This window comes from Elephantulus edwardii, unplaced genomic scaffold, assembly GCF_000299155.1.
Source record: "Elephantulus edwardii isolate Elephantulus edwardi_28Jun2011 unplaced genomic scaffold, EleEdw1.0 scaffold00150, whole genome shotgun sequence".
Classification (NCBI taxonomy): domain Eukaryota; kingdom Metazoa; phylum Chordata; class Mammalia; order Macroscelidea; family Macroscelididae; genus Elephantulus; species Elephantulus edwardii.
In genome coordinates, this window is record NW_006399900.1 from 3,789,913 (window position 1) to 3,808,299 (window position 18,387).

At 40.8% G+C, this 18,387-nt stretch overlaps 1 protein-coding gene across 1 annotated transcript in view; it reads right to left on the reverse strand.

The window, feature by feature from the left end:
• Window positions 1-18,387, reverse strand: part of SEL1L2 (sel-1 suppressor of lin-12-like 2 (C. elegans)) — a 146,351-nt gene that overhangs the window by 21,786 nt on the left and 106,178 nt on the right. Inside the window, exons 14-16 of the mRNA XM_006894762.1 lie at window positions 17,840-17,927; window positions 14,306-14,454; window positions 12,826-12,900 (exon numbers count right to left, since the gene is read on the reverse strand). Of these exons, the coding sequence (XP_006894824.1) occupies window positions 12,826-12,900; window positions 14,306-14,454; window positions 17,840-17,927 (312 nt within the window). The remainder of the gene's footprint in view (window positions 1-12,825; window positions 12,901-14,305; window positions 14,455-17,839; window positions 17,928-18,387) is intronic.

The window sequence follows — 18,387 nt, forward strand, 5'->3', positions numbered from 1 at the left end:
GAAGAGATTGAGATAGTTAAGTTTTAGTTTACTTGGTTCCACAGTCAACACTCCTGGTAATAGCAGCCAGGAAATCAGGAGATGAACTGCATTGGGAAAGTCAGCTGTGAGGGACCTCTCAAGAGTACTGAAGAGCAAAGACGTCAGGCTGGAGACTAAGGTGTGCCCAATCCAGGCTACAGTCTTTGTAATTACGTGCTATGCATTGGAGAGTTGGACAGTGAATAGGGGATGATAGAAAGAGAATTGATGCCTTTGAGCTGTGGTGCTGGAGAAGAGCGTTGCATAAACCATGGACTGCTAGGAGAACAAACAGGTTTGTTCTGGAGAAGGTGAAGCCGGAATGTTCTTTGGAGTCAAGGATTCTGAAGCTCTGTCTGACATACTTTGGGCATGTTGCAAGGAGGGACTGGTCCTTGGAGAGGGACATCATGTTTGGGAGACTGGAGGGACGGTGAAGGAGAGGAAGACCCTCAATGAGATGGATCGATTATGTGAGTGGAGTGGCAGGAATGAGTGAGTTTGAGATGGCGACGTTGGCACAGGATAGAACGGTGTTTAGGGCTCTTGTACATAAGGTCGCTATGAGTCGCAAGCGATTCGATGGCACATAACAACAGCAACAACAACAAACAAAAGTATTCTTTTTAAAGAAAATTTTTATTTTATACTGGTTTCCTTATAAAGTTTGTATACATTGTTTTTCACACTGATTGCTCCCATTTTCTTTACCCACCCCTCCTTCTACCCATCGAGTTGTGCAACCCTATGATTAACCAACCCCTCCCCCCATATACAAACCTCTTTGTTCCCCCCACCCATCCAACTTGGAACCTCATACATATTCTACAATTATGGTGTTATATAGTATTTGTCTATAAGGAACTGAGTTCACTTAGCATAATGCTATCCAGTCCCTCCCAAATTAGGTAATAATTTACAAAGTTATTTTTCCTGTGTGCTGCATAGGATTCCATAATGTGAATGTTTCATACTTTTTGTGTGTGTGTATCATACTTTTTCAGTCCATTCGATTGTGGTTGGACATTTGGGCTGTTCCCGTATTCTTGTGATGGTGAATAACACTGCTAAGAACATTGGTGTACAGGTCTCTGTTCATGCCTCAGTTCTTTTTCTCAGGGTATATTCCAAGCAGTGGAATAGCTGGGTCATATGGACTTTCTATGTTGAGCTTTCTGAGGAAACACCAAGTTGTCTTCCAGAGTGGCTGCACCATTTTACAATCCAACCAACAGTGGATAAGAGTCCCCTCTCTACATCCTCTCCAACATTTATTGTTTGCTGCCCTACTAAACTTTGCCACTGCTACTGGGGTTAGATGTTATCTCATTGTGGTTTTGATTTGCCTCTCTTTTATTGTGAGTGATTTTGCTCATTTCTTCATGTGTCTGTTGGCCATTCGAATATCTTCTTCTGTCAAAATTCTTTCCATGTATTTTGCCCATAAACATAAAAAAATTTACAAAGAATGCAGACCCTCATTGTTTGACCAGCCCTTAGCTGACCCTCCAGCAAGTTTTCAGAGGCAGTTAGTTGCACAGAAGGAGCAGCTGATGGAGTCAAACCACGTTCTTTCAGGATTGTAGTTCAGTTTCTTACCATTAGGCCACCACAATGCCCTTACAAAAGAGACTGGCATTTGACAGTTCCTCATTATCTAAGTTAAAAAAAATCTCCTACCTGATTTCAAGGATACTAGAAACCCTGCTTTCTTATCCCCTGTAAAGTTGAGATTTAATTAGGGAAAATATACCTATGACTGAGAGAGATGTATAAAAATGAAGTACCCATGACTTAACAGGAACTAGTGGAAAAGTCATCAGAGAGAAACATTAAAGTTTTTTTCTCCTAAATATGTGAGATATCAGTTTGCTGACGGCAACTCCTTGACACTGTGAAGGAAATACCTAAGTAAGAGTTGGCCAGTGATGTCTAGGAGGGAAAATAAACCCTCTGACACAGTTGGCCAGCTGGGAGCTATGTGTGCTCTCCTGCACTGATGACAATTTATTCTGAAATGATGCAAAAATACCCTTCCCTTTCTCCCAAAAAGCCTAGGCAAAATGGCTTCTTGGTGAATAGATATGGCTGTGTAATTAAAGCCTTCTTGAATCACACAAACAAGTAAATCAACATTAACACAGTGAGGTCTGTTATCTTTTATGCAATTTGACTCTTAAAAGTTATTGTAAAAAAAAGTTATTGTCATGTTTTGCATTGAGGATGGTAAATTAAGTACTTAATCTTGTTAAAATTTTACTTAATCTAGTCACACTCAAATTCCTTTTAGATCTAAATGACATTCATGCTGTACACTATTTGATGACAATCTTTTCACAAACTTGCCTCTACTGTATGCTCAAAGCTGGGGCATAGCAGTTAACATTAGTTCTGCTGATGCTGAAAATGGCTAGAAAGAGTATCAGAGGATATAAAAAATCACCCCCCATCTAATTTAGCTATTTGCTGCAGTCCATCCCCCAAAATTTTCAAGCAGACTGTTCATAACTGTGAAGAATGAACTGGTATGAAGAAAGACAAGATTGGAGTTGACATTCTTATCAAATCTTAAGGTGCTAGATGAAATGATAAGGCAGATAGCAAAAGAGGAAAAGGATGAATTAGTCTCTACTGCTGGTTAATAGATACCTGAATAAAAAAAAAAATCTTTGGTTGCAGCAATCACTATTTGCAGTTGTCATGTAGAAAATTCCTTCCCAACTTTTCTAATTACTAGCAGAATTGGAAGTAAGAAGGGAGACTTGCTAAATGAAGCAAGTAATAAAAAAAAAATGAAGAGAAAACAAGAGTGTGGATATTATGGAACAATATCACTAATATCACACACTAGCAAAATCCTCCTGAAGATCATCCAGAAATGACTGGAACAGTGTATTAACAGAGAACTACCAGAAATACAAGCTGAGTTTAGAAAGGGTCGTGGCACTAGAGACATTATTGCCAACGTCGGATGGATCTTGGCAGAAAGCAAAGAGTACAAGAGGAATGTCAGTCTGTTGTTGACTATACAAAAACATTTCACTCTGTGGATCACAATAAAATGTGGCTAACCTTGAGGAAATTGGGAATCCCAGAACACTTGATTGTGCTTATGCGAGACTTATATGTGGACCAGGAAGCCATCCTCGAACAGAGCAGGGAAACAATGAATGCGTGGTTCGAAATCAGGAAAGGTGTGCATCAGGGATGCTTCCTGTCTCCATACCTTTTCAATTTATATGCAGAACAAATAATTTGAGAAGCAGGGTTTTATGAGGATGAATATGGCATCAGAATTGGAGGAAGACTCATCAACAACCTATGTTATGTATATAACGCTTGCTGAAACTGAAGAGGACGTGAAGCGCTTTCTGCAGAAGGTCAAGGACTGTAGTTTTCAACATGGATTGAAGCATAACATCAAGAATACAAAGAAAGATTCTCACCACGGCTAATAGACAGCACCATGATAGAAGGAGAAAAGATTGAGGTTGTTAACAAGAGTTTGCTTGGCTCCAAAATCAACACTCTTAACACCAGCTGTCAGGAACTAAAAAGACAAATTACACTGGGGAAATCAGATGTCAGGAACCTCTCCAGAGTGTGGAAGAGCAATGATGTCAGTCAGACCAAAGTGTGCTTAATCCAAGCCATGATATTCACAATTACTTGCTATGTATCAGATAGCTGGACAATGACTAAGGATGACAGAAGAAGAATTGATGAGTTTGAGTTGTGGTGCTGGAGAAGAGTCTTGAATATACCATGGACTGCCAAGAAAACAAATAGTTCTGTTTTGGGGAGGATGAAACCAAGTCTCTCCTTGGAGGCTAGAACTTTAAAGCTCCTCCATCTCACATACTTTGGTCACATGGCCAGGAGAGAACAGTCCTTGGAGAAGGACATCATGCTCAGAAGGATGGAGGGACAGCACTGGAGAGGAAGACTGTGGATGAAATGGATTGATACACTACTTGGGGCAATGAGGGTTGGTGTGTCGGAATTAGTAAGATTGACTCAGGACAGGGCAGAGTTCAGAGTTGCTGTACATAGGATAGCTATGTGTTGCAGGTGACTCAATCGCACACAACAACAACAACAACAACAATAAGATGACTCAATGCAGGCTTAGTCTTGATGGAGTCACTATGATATTAGAGACAGATCCAACTGCCTCCACCAATGACAAATTCTCCAGCCTTGGCCAACTGACTGTCCACTGCAGTTTCTTAATGCAAGAAGACAATTTGAGGACTTAACTGATGGTGGTTGTGTGATTTAAAATACACAGTATATATGAGACAGCTAACTCAATACAAGCAATTACTATTGTTGATACTTAACACATGTTTCTCACCATGCCAGACTCCCAATGCTACCTTCTGCTTTAATTACCCTACTTAAGTGGCCTAGTGTTAAGAAACTGCATGGTAATCCTAAAGGCATGTGGTTCAAGTCCACCAGTTGCTCTACAGGAGAAAGATGGGAAATCTCCTCCTGCCTCTGAAAACCCACCAGAGGGTAAGTTATGGGTCGGTTCTGACTTGATGGTACACAACAACAACAAACAACAAGACATTTACTCAATACCACCTTCTATCTTGTTTAATGAAGACTATACCTCAACTCCTCAAGAAAATGTAGTCTCGGGAGGACGGAAATCTATTTTTCAGGACCTTTCAGAGTGTTCAACACTTGAGTCATGTACACAGTCTGTGCTTCATAAGATGTTTGTGGATTAATGCCACCTCTATATCTAGTCCTAGCCTCATTCCACTTTCTCTTTGATGCTTACAGCTTGAGAACACAGTCTGTGGAAATTTAATAGGAAAAAATCTTGAGGGGAAAGAGACTGGCTCACTAATATTGATGGAGTGTTTCCCTGAAAAGCTCACAATCTCAACCCCCACACCAGGCAACTGTGACCATCTCTCTATTTGGCTTCATTCAGGAAGCCGCTTCGCCTGCCTACATGCCATGTTATCTAGCTTCATGCTGATCAAGTGGTGACGCCTTCAGTTCTTCCCTCACTCCACCCTTGGATGTCCACTAGCTTTACCAAGAAGCTTCTAATCTGACCCTGCAACTGGCAACTGCAGCCATCACTACATTTGGCTCTGCTTCAGGTCCTCAGGCCTGTAGTCCTTGGATCAAAGGGAAGAACACCAACACCAGAATCCAGTGAAGACATTGCTCTCCCAGGGGAAAACATCTTGTTTGGCAAGCTGGATGCCTTAACTGGAACCAGCACCAGCAACCAGCAACCACAGGAATACAGGCTTGGAGCAAAAGAATAGAGACAAGGTCCTTCCTGCAAAACATCAGAGAGTTATGAAGAGAGTCGTGGAACCAAGCTGCATTACTCTGCAGCTCAAGGAGTGCCATAGACTTTATGAGAGAGGACTGCAATCAGAAAACAAGAAGGCTTCACCCCAGAAAACTCAACTGTAGGATAAGAGAGCCAGGAACAGAAGCAGTTGCTCCCTTCCCACCTCAGATCCAGCACAAATTGTCACAGGACCAGAGAGGAAAGACCACAGGCAGAGTAAGTTGCCCTCCTCCTCCCTACTGGAGCATTGAGCTCCCTAACTGAAGCAAGTCCTGTGAGCTCAGGGACACAAGAGAAATTCAGGTAAGTGAGATGCCCTTCCCTTTTCTAAAGCAGTGAGCTCTCCAACCAAGATAGTCAGACCAAGGACCAGTCAGGGCCCCAGGCAAAAAAAAAATTCTATCACAGTAATGACATAGAAGAAATAGATGACCTCACAGTCCACACAAAACCAAAACAAGATTTCATCCCAAAAGAGTGCTAAGAACACAGCATCAATGGATTTCTTGAAGCTGGAAAGTTTGATGGAACTCTTTGATGCAGGATTCAAAAGAACAATGATTGAACATTTTCAATGGGTGAAAGAAAAATGCAAAGAATTCTATAAGCAAAAGCCAAGATGGACTTATACAACAATTCAAGACAATATAGATAAAACAATGGGGTATTAGAAACCCTAGAAAAACAAGAAACTGCAATCCAGGATATAATGACCTGCACCTCAGAAGCTGTCAACATGCTGGAGGAATAGATGAGCAGAACTGAAGAGATGAAGCACAGAATTATTGAACTAGAAGAGAGAGCTCTTGGCAGTGATCTGCTAGAGCAAAAAAACGCAGTCAAATAGGAAGGGAAATGAAGAAAGCCCAAGAGTAATGAGGGACACCATCAAGAAGGAAAACATACAGATAATTGGAATCTTATAACAAGAGGCAGCAAAAAAAGGCACTGAGAAAGGTGTGGAAGAGTTACTAGAAGAAAACTTATCAGGAAAAATAAAGAACAAGAGAACATACATAGAAAAAGCTGAACAATTCCAGATAGAAGATATCCCAAAAGAAAAACACCAGGGCATGTTATAGTCAAATTTGCCAGAATCAAATACAAGGAGACAATCCTGAAAGTAGCTAGGGAAAAATGAAGAATAACTTATAAAGGAAAACAAATAAGATTAAGTGCCAATTTCTCAATAGGAACCATGCAAGTAAAAAAGCAGGAGGACATCTATCAAACAAAGAAAAAAACTTTCAACCAAGAATATTATGCACAGCAAAACTGTCAAATATGATGGAAAGATCAAGACATTCTCAGAAAAACCAGAATCTAAGTACTGAAGAGCAATGGTGTCTCTCTGGAGACTAAGGTGCGTCTGATACAGGCCATGGTCTTCGCAATCACTTGTTATGCATCAGAGAGTTGGACAATGACCAAGGAGGATAGAAGGAGAATTGATGCCTTTGAGCTGTGGTGCTGGAGAAGAGTATTGAGAATACCATGGACTGCTAGGAAAACAAACAGATTTGTCCTGGAAAGGGTTAAACTGGGTGGCTCCTTGAAGGCAAGGATTCTGAGGCTCCGTCTAACATACTTTGGACATGTTGTGAGGAGAGACTGGTCCCTGGAGAGGGACATCATGCTTGGGAGGGTGGAGGGACAGCGCAGGAGAGGAAGGCCCTCTATGAGGTGGATTGATTCAGTGACTGGGATAATCAGGATGGGAGTGTCAGAGACAGTGCGATTGGCAGAGCGGAGTTTAGGGCTGTTGTACATAGGGTTGCTATGAGTCGCAAGCAACTCGGCGGCACATAACAAGAACAACAACAACAACAACAACAACGGAGTTTATAAAAAAAAGACCAACATTGATGTTCATACTGAAGTAAGTCCTTTTCAAAGAGATGCCACAAAAAGGAGGATGGATCAAAGTAACAAGCAACAATACCAAACAGAACTCAACAAAATGATACCAACTAAACCTTGTCTCAATAATTATACTGAATGTGAATGGTTTAAATGCACCAATGAAGAGAAAAAAGAGTAGCAGATTAGATAAAAACCCCAAACCTTATCAATATGTTGTCTACAAAAGACACACTTAAAAAATGAAGATAAAGACAGATTTAAAAAAAATCAAAGCATCTCATTGCATGGAGAACTGACTGCCCCACCAACGCGGAGATCAGACTGCCTCCCAGTGTGGTGATCACCCTGCCGCCACACACCTGTCCTGCACCAAGAGCACCAATATCATCGGAATAGAAGTCTTTACTTTTGTCTGGATGTTTCAGTAAATAGGGTCCCTCCATTTGGGGATCCTTGCTTCCACGCCTGCAGGGCCATCCCAGGAGCCAAACACGACCAGAGAGTTTGAGAAACAGAGCTACAAGCAGGGGGAAGACTTTCTCAGCTTTCTTTGAGAAGGAGGGCTGATTTGAAACACCCCTGCACACAAGCTGCTTGAGTTGGCAGCCTTGACTTTGCACTACTTCAGACACAAAGGAAGACATTAAGCTTCAGGAGAGAAGGTGCATGAGTGAGCACTTTATAGTGTTTGTGGGGAGACAGAACTGTGGTTTCTCTGAGGAGAGGTCCCTCCATTTGTAGTTCCTTGACTCTTTGACCGTGGGGCCATCCCAGGGTCCAAAGAGGACAAGAGTTCGGGACACAGAGCTAACAAGCAGGGGAAAGACTTTCTCAGCTTTCTGTAAGAGGGAGGGTTGACTTGAGACCCTCTCCTTCCCCCATACACAAGCCACTTGAATTGGCGTCCCTCACCTTGTGCCATGTCTGTTAGTCCAAATGATAGTCTAAGTGTGCTCTATTGTACATAGGGTTTTCGAAGGCCTGTAATTTCAGAAGTGGATGACCAATCCTTCTTGCTAGTCAAGGAAGTATCAAGAGAAGATGGAAGGAGTACACAGAGTCACTGTATAAGAAGGAATTGGATGACTCACAAGCAACTTGACAGCACATAACAACAACAACAACAACAACAACAATCTTTGGGAGTAAACTGGAATAATGCCTGCCTTATCAGTGTAGACATTAGGATAAAAAGTGTTGAATTAAATTATATGTGTTGGCATATGGAGAGATTAAGCAAATATTAAGTCTTTTCCTTTTTTTATGAGTATTAACAAAACCCAAAGCATATACAGATTCCCCCCCTTCTACACCACTGTCATTATTGCATTTGAATTATCACAAGTTTCATTACCTTTTCAATACCTAGACCGTGCTCATACATATAGGCCAGATTGAACATGGCTTGGGCGCTGTGGTATTTATCGGCTGCAATGCTGTAATGTGTGGCTGCTGTCTGATAATTTTTCTTGGTCCCGTAGCCATAATAATGATAATCTCCAATTTTCACTCTAGCAAATGCATTGCCTGATAGAAATATTAGAAAGAAAAATTGTGTAACTCAAATGATTCTTGTATAGAGGTAGTACTAATTGCCTGTAGCCAACTCTCTAAAGAGTTTTCAGAGGGTATAAATTGTATGGAAGAGATTGCCCATCTTTTTCCACAATTGGTGGATTTGAACTGTCTATGGATAAATTGGCAGGGCAATTCTTAACACCAGAGCTCCTGATTCTTGTATAGTTCACAGTAATTCAACCAAATGATCTTCTTTAAGTCCCTTAAAATAGGGGCTTATATCATCATCTACTTAGGGAGCTCTGATGGTTTAGTGGTAAGGAGTTGTGCTGTCAACTGAAAGGGACACAGATCTAATCCACCAGATGGACAAACCCCCCCTGTGCAATTAGCTGACCTTGAAAGCCCACTAGAGTCAGCTACGAATTGGTTCTGATCTGACAGTAACAACCACGTTTGTCTCTCTCCTCAGAATCTAGGATCAAGATTTGATATATTATTTTATGTTGTCCTGTACTGTCCTGTTAGAACCAACCCACATCTATGCCTCCAGTGAGTTTTTTGAGGCAGTTAATCTCACGAGAGGAGATGGCCCATTCTTCTCTGGAAAAGCTGGTAGGTTTCAACTGTGTGCCTTGGGGATTGCAGAGCAGTTTCTTTCCACTAGGTCATCAGAGCTCCCTGTACTTTAGGTAGTACAAAAGTTTGACATATTTTATATGGTAAAAAACACTCAATGCCACTATCTTCATTGTAGGATACAATTTATGGTACAGCATAAATGTTCTCCAAAATAATAAATTATGAATTTTACCTTTTAGTATTTTTTAAGATGGTCGAACTCATTGGAAACAAGCTTCCACCCCATTTGCTCTCAGACTTCATTCCTGATATTCTATTCTCCTGTGTCATCAGTTTCTTTCTCTTTTACTCGACCAATCTTATTAATCATTCAAACATGCTCTGGTATCTTCCTCAAATAAAAATAAACTCTCTTTACCCTGAATGGCTCTAATGACTGCTCCATTTCTCTGATTTTCACATCAAGCCTTTAAAAAAGAGTGTCCTACTTTACATAGCTGCAGCTCTTACATTCCCACTGCTTTCCCTATCTTGCTTGCTGAAAGTGAGGAGGACTTGAAGCACCTACTGCAGAAGATCAAAGACTATAGTCTTCATTATGGATTGCATATCAACATCAAGAAAACAAAAATTGTCACCACTGGCCAGATTATGATAGATGGAAAGAAGAGTGTAACTGTCAACAATTTCATCTTATTTGAATCCACAATCAATATACTTGGTATGAGCAGTCAGGATATCGGGACATATTGCACTGAAAAATTCTGCAGTCAAGGTTCTAAGTTACTGAGGAGCAATGATGTCAATTTGAGGATTAAGATGTGCTTGATTTAGGCCATGGTCTTTTCAATTACTTGCTATGCTTCTGAGAGCTGGACAATAAATAATACTGTAGAATAAGAACTGATTCCTTTGAGTTGTGGTGTTGAAGAAGAGTGCTGAATATCTCATGGTCTACCAAAAGAATCCTAGATACGTCTTGGAGAAGGTGCAGCCAGAATGCTCCCTGGAGTTGAAGATGGTAAAGCTTCTTCTCACACATTTTGGGCATATTGCTGGGAGAGGCGGTTCCTTGGAGAAGGGCACCATACTTGGAAAAGGGACAGTGAAGAAGAGGAACCCCTCAACCAGGTGAATTGATACAGTGACTGCAACAGGCAGGTATGTCAGAGATTGTGAGAATGGCACTGGCTAAGATGGGGTTCAGATCTGTTGTTCAGAGGGTAGCTGTGAGTTGTATTCAACCCCACAGAACCTAACAACAACTTCCCCTGTGAACTGCTATTTTCAGGCGGTCAATGATCCCCATGCTGTGAAATACCTTGGCCACATTTCCTTTTCATCATCTTCCTGTCATTCAAAGCATATAACTTTTATGCAAATATGGATGTGTTCGAAGTAGGGGGGAAGAAAATTATGTGACTTTTAAAGGTTTGCGACTTTCATCTTGTTAAGATTTTTAGGTTTAAGGTTATTTTGACTCCTAAGGACCTTTTTTTGGGGAACCTTTTTACGGTTCCATGATTCCATTCCACTAAGAGAACGCTGACTGCAGAAATGAGGCCACACATGAGGACATCCATCTGAGCTCAAACCATCTCTTCTAGTATGACTTAGGCTGACTTGGAAAAAGGGGAAGCATTCCATGTGCTATAGTATCAGAGGCATATCATTAAGGGCTATAAAACTCCTTCCTATTACACCCCTCCATTTGGCATTGCTGTTGTTGTTATATCCATCAAGTCAGAACTGACTCATAGCTGACCTTCTAGCAGGTGGTTTTGGAGACTTTAAATTGCAAGAGAGACTATCCATCTTTCTCTTGCCAATATAGTTCTCAACAGAAGATCCTATAGGGGTGGGAGGCCCACAAAACCTTACATAGAAACTCACTTTATTTCAGCCCCAAGCTTGCCCTCTCCTGACCTCAGAGTTCTTTCTGGGCCACACCACACAGGGGGCTAGGATCCTCTTGTGAGTTTTCCACCTTTGCAAGCAATAAAGCAGGAGCCCTGAAGTGTCAGAGAATGAAAATCAGTGGATAGGCTTGTTCTGCAGAGGGCTCAGCTCCACCTTCATGAGGAGGATGGCTGGGGCTTGTAGCAATGCTGACAGGCTCCCAGGGAGATGACTTGGCAGTGGGAGGTATTTCCACTTGGATCTGTAGTCAGCGGGTGCTGACTGTATCTGGATAGTTCAGCACCCTGCTCACATGCAGTCCCCACTCAGGGAAAGTGATGCTGGTGACTAATTATTTCATTATTAGATTTCCTGGCTCCAAGGGAGCCACTCAGCAGCCATATCTTCGGGGCCTTTCTTGCCTGACCTCCCATGATATTACTTTTCAGTGACCTGACTTTATAATGGGGAATCCTGTTTAATATTAATATCACTTACTTTTCACTGTCATTTTTCCCTTGGTGCAAATTCCACAATTTTTAGGCTTGGAATAAACCCACATTTGTTGGAATTGAGTTAATTTGCCACAGCTGAGAGGTTGGTAATGTGGCTTCCCCAGCTCAAGCAGGGCTTTTATTGCTTTAAAAAAAAAAAATATATATATATATATATCTTATAGGTTTTTCTATTTCAGGGGAATTTCTCACTAAACTTGCACTGATGACTTGCTCTTGCATGACCGGCTCAGCTGGATCTGAGGAGGCACCGATGTGCCAGTGTCCTTCGCTTTCATCTTCCAGTCAGAAGAATCCTTTTTTTAAAATCCCATTCACTCCCTGTGAAAAGGGATGACTTAGCCTTAGCATGAAAAGATTTTAAGAGACCTAATTGAAAGTAAAATTACTCTCCTGCTGCAAGAGAGTTCCTCGCAGATCCAAATGCCAATAGTGACAGCTCTGTTGTATCTCTCGGCTTTTCGTAATGTAATTTTAGGAAAAGAATAGGAAGGAATAGGGTGATGTAAATGCCACCTGCCGATACTTGTCCCATCTAACATTTCTTGTCACTTGGGATCCTGGCAAGCAGGCCACGGGGATCTTGCAAAAGTGGGAGAGGATCTTGTTGCTTCTTATTCATGGTTAAAGATAGGTAATTTGTGGTAATCATCAGTAGGATGTTTTAAAAGAGAAATCAAATGAGTTTTAAATACAAAATGAAAAAAGATAAATAAATACAAAATGAATTTTGCATATGAGCTTGCATTGAAACGTAGGTCACATCTCTAATTTGTTCAGTAAAGAAGTCAGCAAGTGAGTAGCTAAAGCCAAACCAGGAAGACTGGCTGCATAAATAAATTTGTCTCATTAGAGACAATTATTTTGGTGCTATGGAGAATGAGCATGGAGAAATGCCTATGGTTTGCTAAATCAGCAATCTTTAGACCTGCGAAGAAAATACTATTTAAGACCTTCAAGCTAATCCAACAGTAACCACCAGTTAGGTTTCAGATGGAATCAACTTTTCCTATACCCTTCTTCCTGTGTGATCAGGAATGCAGCTGATGCCAGTCAGGAAACACAATATGGAACAAGAGGTAAATTTAGGGTCCCTACCTTGAATGGCAGCTCGATTCCACAGGAGAAGTGCCATCGGATACATCTTTTCTTTCTCAAGAATTTTAGCTTTTTCTATTAAAAAAAGGGGACCATTCCATTAAGTAAGACTTACATTCCCCCCTGTAGGGCAATCTTATATGCAAATGTATGGTTGGCAAATTGTAGAGAGTTTAATATATCTTACTAGATTCCAAAATGAATGCTGAATTGCTTTGCGCGACTTCATACCCCATTTCTGCAAGCAGTGCATACTGAACAAGAGAAGAATCTATATCTCCGTCCTTGTAGGCAAAGTATGCTGTCAGGAACTTCTCAGCCCAGTGGCCTAGTTCACAGACACCTTTATAAAGCTGGATATGGGAAGAGAAAGCAAGTAGAATAATTAGACAATACACTTCATACAAGGTAAATGAGGAAAACCCCCCAGTCTTCAGCACCTGCTACCTGGCCAGGTGAGGAGTTTAGGATGAAAGCAAGGCTTTTGCAGATTATTTAGGATGGTGAGTTGATGCCTTTCATAGATACAAAGACTACAGGGTGTGTGTGTGTGTGTGTGTGTGTGTGTGTGTGTGTGTATATGATTTTTTTTTTGTCTGGAGTGAAAACTTGTTCAGGTTTATTCTAGACTTGTGTGATAAACTTTCCTAAGTCAGGACCCATTTGGCAGGACAAGAATGTATTGACTTCTATTTAAAACAAAGGACTTTTCTGGGTTGCTGTGTGAGGGCGAGTGATAAGGAGACACGGAAGGAAGACAGTGCCTGAGGGTGCAGGTGACATAACTGCCAGAGAGGCGTGCAGAGCTCAGGAGGGACAGAAGCCAGCCGAACTAAATAGCCCTTATGTAACCCAAAGAGGTTAGCCATACATAATTCATGAGCAAGTTGGCAAAGAAGCAAATCTAAAGATAGATTAATAGCTGGCAGTTTTTGAAATGAGCTGCAGGGGTGCCACGTGGAGGTATTTGTGTTGGTGGAGCAGAGGTGTTTAATAAATCACTGAAAAGCACTGACGTCCTAAAAGCACATTTTTGGAAACGTATGTAGCTGGCACAAACAGAAAGAATCCACTTTCTCTCTTGTCTCCCAAGTCATCAAAAACCTGAGAACCTTGCTCTCTGGTTCTCAGTGGACTGCCTTTTCTAAGCTGAATCAGCTTGTTATTTCCCAAGTAACAACTCCCAACTCTATGAGAAGCACCCAATTGCTCTGGTGATGTGATTAAAGGCTCAAAAAGAGCCCCTTAACTGGAATGTGAGGTAACTCTGAACTTGATGAAAAGCCAAATGCACACGAGGAGGAGTAATTTCTTTTCCTCCCATCTTCAAATTATACCACTGCTTCTCTTCTCTAGCTAATGCCATTTGTCAACTGGAGGGAAAGAGGTAAAGTTATAAAAGGAAAGGTACCAGCCAGCATCACCTCCTCTGTCTGACGAATGGAAAGCCCTTGAAAACAAGCTTCCCCTCCCCTTTTACCTCCACAGCAGTTCTGCAGGATCGTAGCACTCCTGTTCCTGAATCGTACATCTTGGCCAGATAATAAATGGCAAGGGGCTGTCCACTCTGAGATGCCAAGTAAAAATATTTGAAGGCAAGTTTATAATCCTTCCAAACTCCAGAGCCAGCTAAAAAAGGAAAAACAATTTTGAGCCACCCTTACTCAGGTTTATTTTTACATTATAATCGATAGATGTACGAGCCACAGTGAGGCCTGCTACTTCCCGTCAGACAAGAAAAGTCAAGCTGCTCTAGGCCAGTTATTTGTGGAATACCAATGCTGTTTTCAAGTATCAGTAAGATAATGGCAGTTTATGTTCTGACTTAAAGGTACACAAAAACAATGTAACTTTGAGAAATAAAGCATTGTAAAGGAACCCATGTGGTAGTCTCTGAGGACCAGAAGCCGCTGGAGGTGATTTGCTAATCTAATCGTTTCTCCATGGTAGGGCGCCAGATAGCTCTTCTCAGTGATAAGTATGGAACTTTGGGCAGTTCAAGTCCAGTCCAACTCAGACACATTTCTCGGAGCTGGAGGCACATCTAGGGGGACTTGCTTGGATTCACAGTCAACTCTCTTGGTACCAGCATGTAGGAAAAGGAAATCAGGAGATGTATTGCTATGGGCAAGATGAAGAGCAATGATGTCAGTTTGAAGACTAAGGTACAACTGACTCAGGCTATGATCTTTTCAGTCACTTGTTATGCACTGAGAGCTGGACAATGAATAAGGATGACAGAAGAAGAATTGATGCCTTTGAGTTGTGGTGTTGGAGAAGAGTGCTGAATTGCCCATGGACTGCCAAAATAACAAATATATCTGAAAAAATTTGAACCAGAGTGCTCCTTGAAGGTAAGGATGGGGAAGTTTTATCGCTCATACTTTGAACCCATTGCTAGGAGAGGCTATTTCTTGGAAAGGGCTATCATGCTTGGAAAAGTGGAGGTTCAATGTAAGAGAGGAAGAGCTCCAATGAGGTGGATTGACACAGTGACTGCAGCACTAGGCTGAAGAGTATCAGAGATGATGAGGATGGCACATACAAGATAGGACAGCATTCAGGTATTTTGTTCAGAAGGTCACTATCAGTCATACTCGAATTGATGGCACATAACAACAAGAACAACAACAAGGAAGAGTGTATACGGGCTTGAAAATCAGCAGCTTCTCAGAAGCTGAGATTCTTGCTCTGGCTGTCCCACAATTCTTTTTGTGAGTTGGGCATAACGGGCACTTTATTTGGAAAATGAGGCAGATCTCAAAAGGCCATTATCTTCCCTTTCAGTTCTAACATTTCATGGCTGTTTAAGGCAATATTCTGTCATAGTTAAGAGCAAAGGCTCAGGAGGCAGTTCGTGAATGTGACTCTCAATTTCACAAAGCTGTGTGATAATCCTGGGCAAGATATTTGATCTGGATCTGGCTTAGTTTGCTTATGAGTGAACTACCCCATAAATGTGTTGTGAGAGCTAACTGAATTAATACATGAACTAGTAACCATTCCAAGTCCCACGTCAAACAGATTCCAGAATCATGATAACCCCATCTGTATGAGGGGAGAACGGTGCACCACCACAGAATTTTCAATGGCTGGCTTTAAAAAAAAAATAGATTACAAAGGCTTTTCTTCCAAGGTGACTGTTAGTGAATTTGAACTGCCAGTCTTTCGGTTATCAGTCAAGCAAATTAAACGTTTGCACCACCCCAAGACTCCTAATACATATAAAGTCTTGATGTATGTTGTTGGTGTGTTGTGCACCGTTAAGTCAGATCCGACTCACAGCTGACCCTCCAGTGGGTTTTCAGAGGCAGTTAATCACATGGGAGGAGACTGCCTTCCTTCTCCTATGGAGAGCTGGTGGATTCACATTATTACTCTCATTCTATAAACTTGAGAAATCTGTTTGACCTGGGACTTGGAATGAACCAGAGCAACAACAAAAAGGCATCTAAAGCAGACTTCAACTTCAGGAAAGTACAAAACAAGCCCTCTTCCTGGACCACAGTGGAAAATGTGCACTGATCTGGCTAGACCTGGTCTCCCAGATGAGGCAATCTCCATACCTGATGAGGAAGACTTGGTGAGATACTCAAATATGCTCAGATCTCCTGGCACTTGTCTTGGTCACACCCTGGTTTGTTTTTGGTTGGGTTTTTGTTGTCGTTGTTGTTGTTTCCTCTGAGATGATTCCAAACTTTCATGATTTTCTGAGACCTCTGCCACTCCTACTCCACCCTGTCTCGCAGAAGAGAACTTTGCACCTCTCAGCTCATTAAAGAAGCTCTACGCTGCCACCTTTCAGGTCTATCCTATCCTTACTTCTCCACCATCCACATCTGTACCATTCTTTGCTCTATCTCTTCTAACTTAAAGGGTTAGAAATCCCTCCTTTCTCACAAGGCTAAACAAGTCCATCACCAATCTGACCTAGTAAGAACCTAATGTCACCCAACTTTTCCAAGAACCTCTTTACATCAGTTATCCCATCTCATCCATGACTCACTAACCACCTCCACTGAGTGGCTTTCTTTTCTTTATTGAAAATTATTCTCAGCTTTTCTACCATCTTAGAGATAATTCTTTCTTATTTCTTGGTCGTCTTCAAGCTACCATTCCAGGATTTTCTCTTTAAGGTGCAGTTTTTGCGAGAATATTTTTCTCTCATTTCCTTCCTCATTTTTTTATTCACAGCCCAGCCAAATACCATATTGTCTCTATCCCAACCAGGTCAGTGATCTCATTGACATCCTCCATATTGTCAAATCCCATGGACAGTCAATCCTTTCTTAATTTATACTTAACTGGGCTTTTCATTGCATTGCCAATTCATTTATGCTTTCTTGTAAATTCTACCTTCTTGATTTCTTGAGGTTCACTTTCTCCCCTGCTCTTTTGACCATCTGTTCTAAGTGTTCTTGGTAACTATTCTTCTTCTGTCCAGGTTTTTAGTACAACACTGAAGTTCCCTAGACTGGAAGCAGGAGTGGCATCCACTTCCTAAACAACATGCCTCTTGAAACTCTATGAACTTTGAAAAAGGACGGTAGTTATAGAAAGGTTTCAGATCTTTTGTTCATAGGGTCGCTTATGAGTCGTGCTCAACTTGATGGTAATCAACAACAACTAACACTCTCTTTTTTCTTTGCTTGGTTAGCTACTTTAACATAATTAGTTAACAAATACCTGTATGTTAATGCTTCTCAAATCTTCTCAACTTTGATTTCTAAGTATGATCCTTGCTTCTCAGTATATATAAATATTTGGATTTTTAAAAGCACCTAAAACTTGGATTTTTCAGAAATGTTTTTCTGCACCTCCCTCAACTTATCCCTCCCAATTAGTCTTCAGATTCCTTCTCCAAATAGCTACCTGAGAGTTTGTTTGTTTTTTTTTTTACCTGAGAGTTTTAACTAAACCACTCACATCAGACCTTTAATTTCAATTACAAAACCAGAAGACATACTAACGCATTTGTATTTCTAAATTCAAGAGCCATGTTTGTAGCACTTACAGTAGTACATAAAACCTAACTGAAACTGTGCGTTGGGCCATCCTTTCTCTGCAGCTTTCTGGAAGTATTTAAATGCTTCTGCATAATTCTGAAAGATAATTACACTTCATTATTCAAAAGCATATGTCTAATTCCATGGCAACAATTACCGTCCACATTTAAAAAAAAAAGAGTGATCTATGTGAAATTGGTATCAAAAGTATTATAAATTTTATTTCATCCTTTTATCAGAGTCTACGAGGAAGCAGTTATCTCATTTTCACTGTAAATTACACCTTTATCTAAATGAAGAGCAGATTTTATTAGATACTGGGAAAAGTCTTCTAAAGATAGAACTTAAACTAAAAAGATAAATTCATCTGCTTATAAAATTACAAGAGGTAAAATGAACTTTGAAGATTACTTAATATCTATGATTCTTAAATAGTAACAGGGTTATTATTCTTGTCCTGCTTTTATTTTTTCATAAATTTGGCAAATATTTCATTCAGTTATTTTATTCTCTCTGATGAGATAATTTGAAAAACCTGATTATAGATATTTATTTC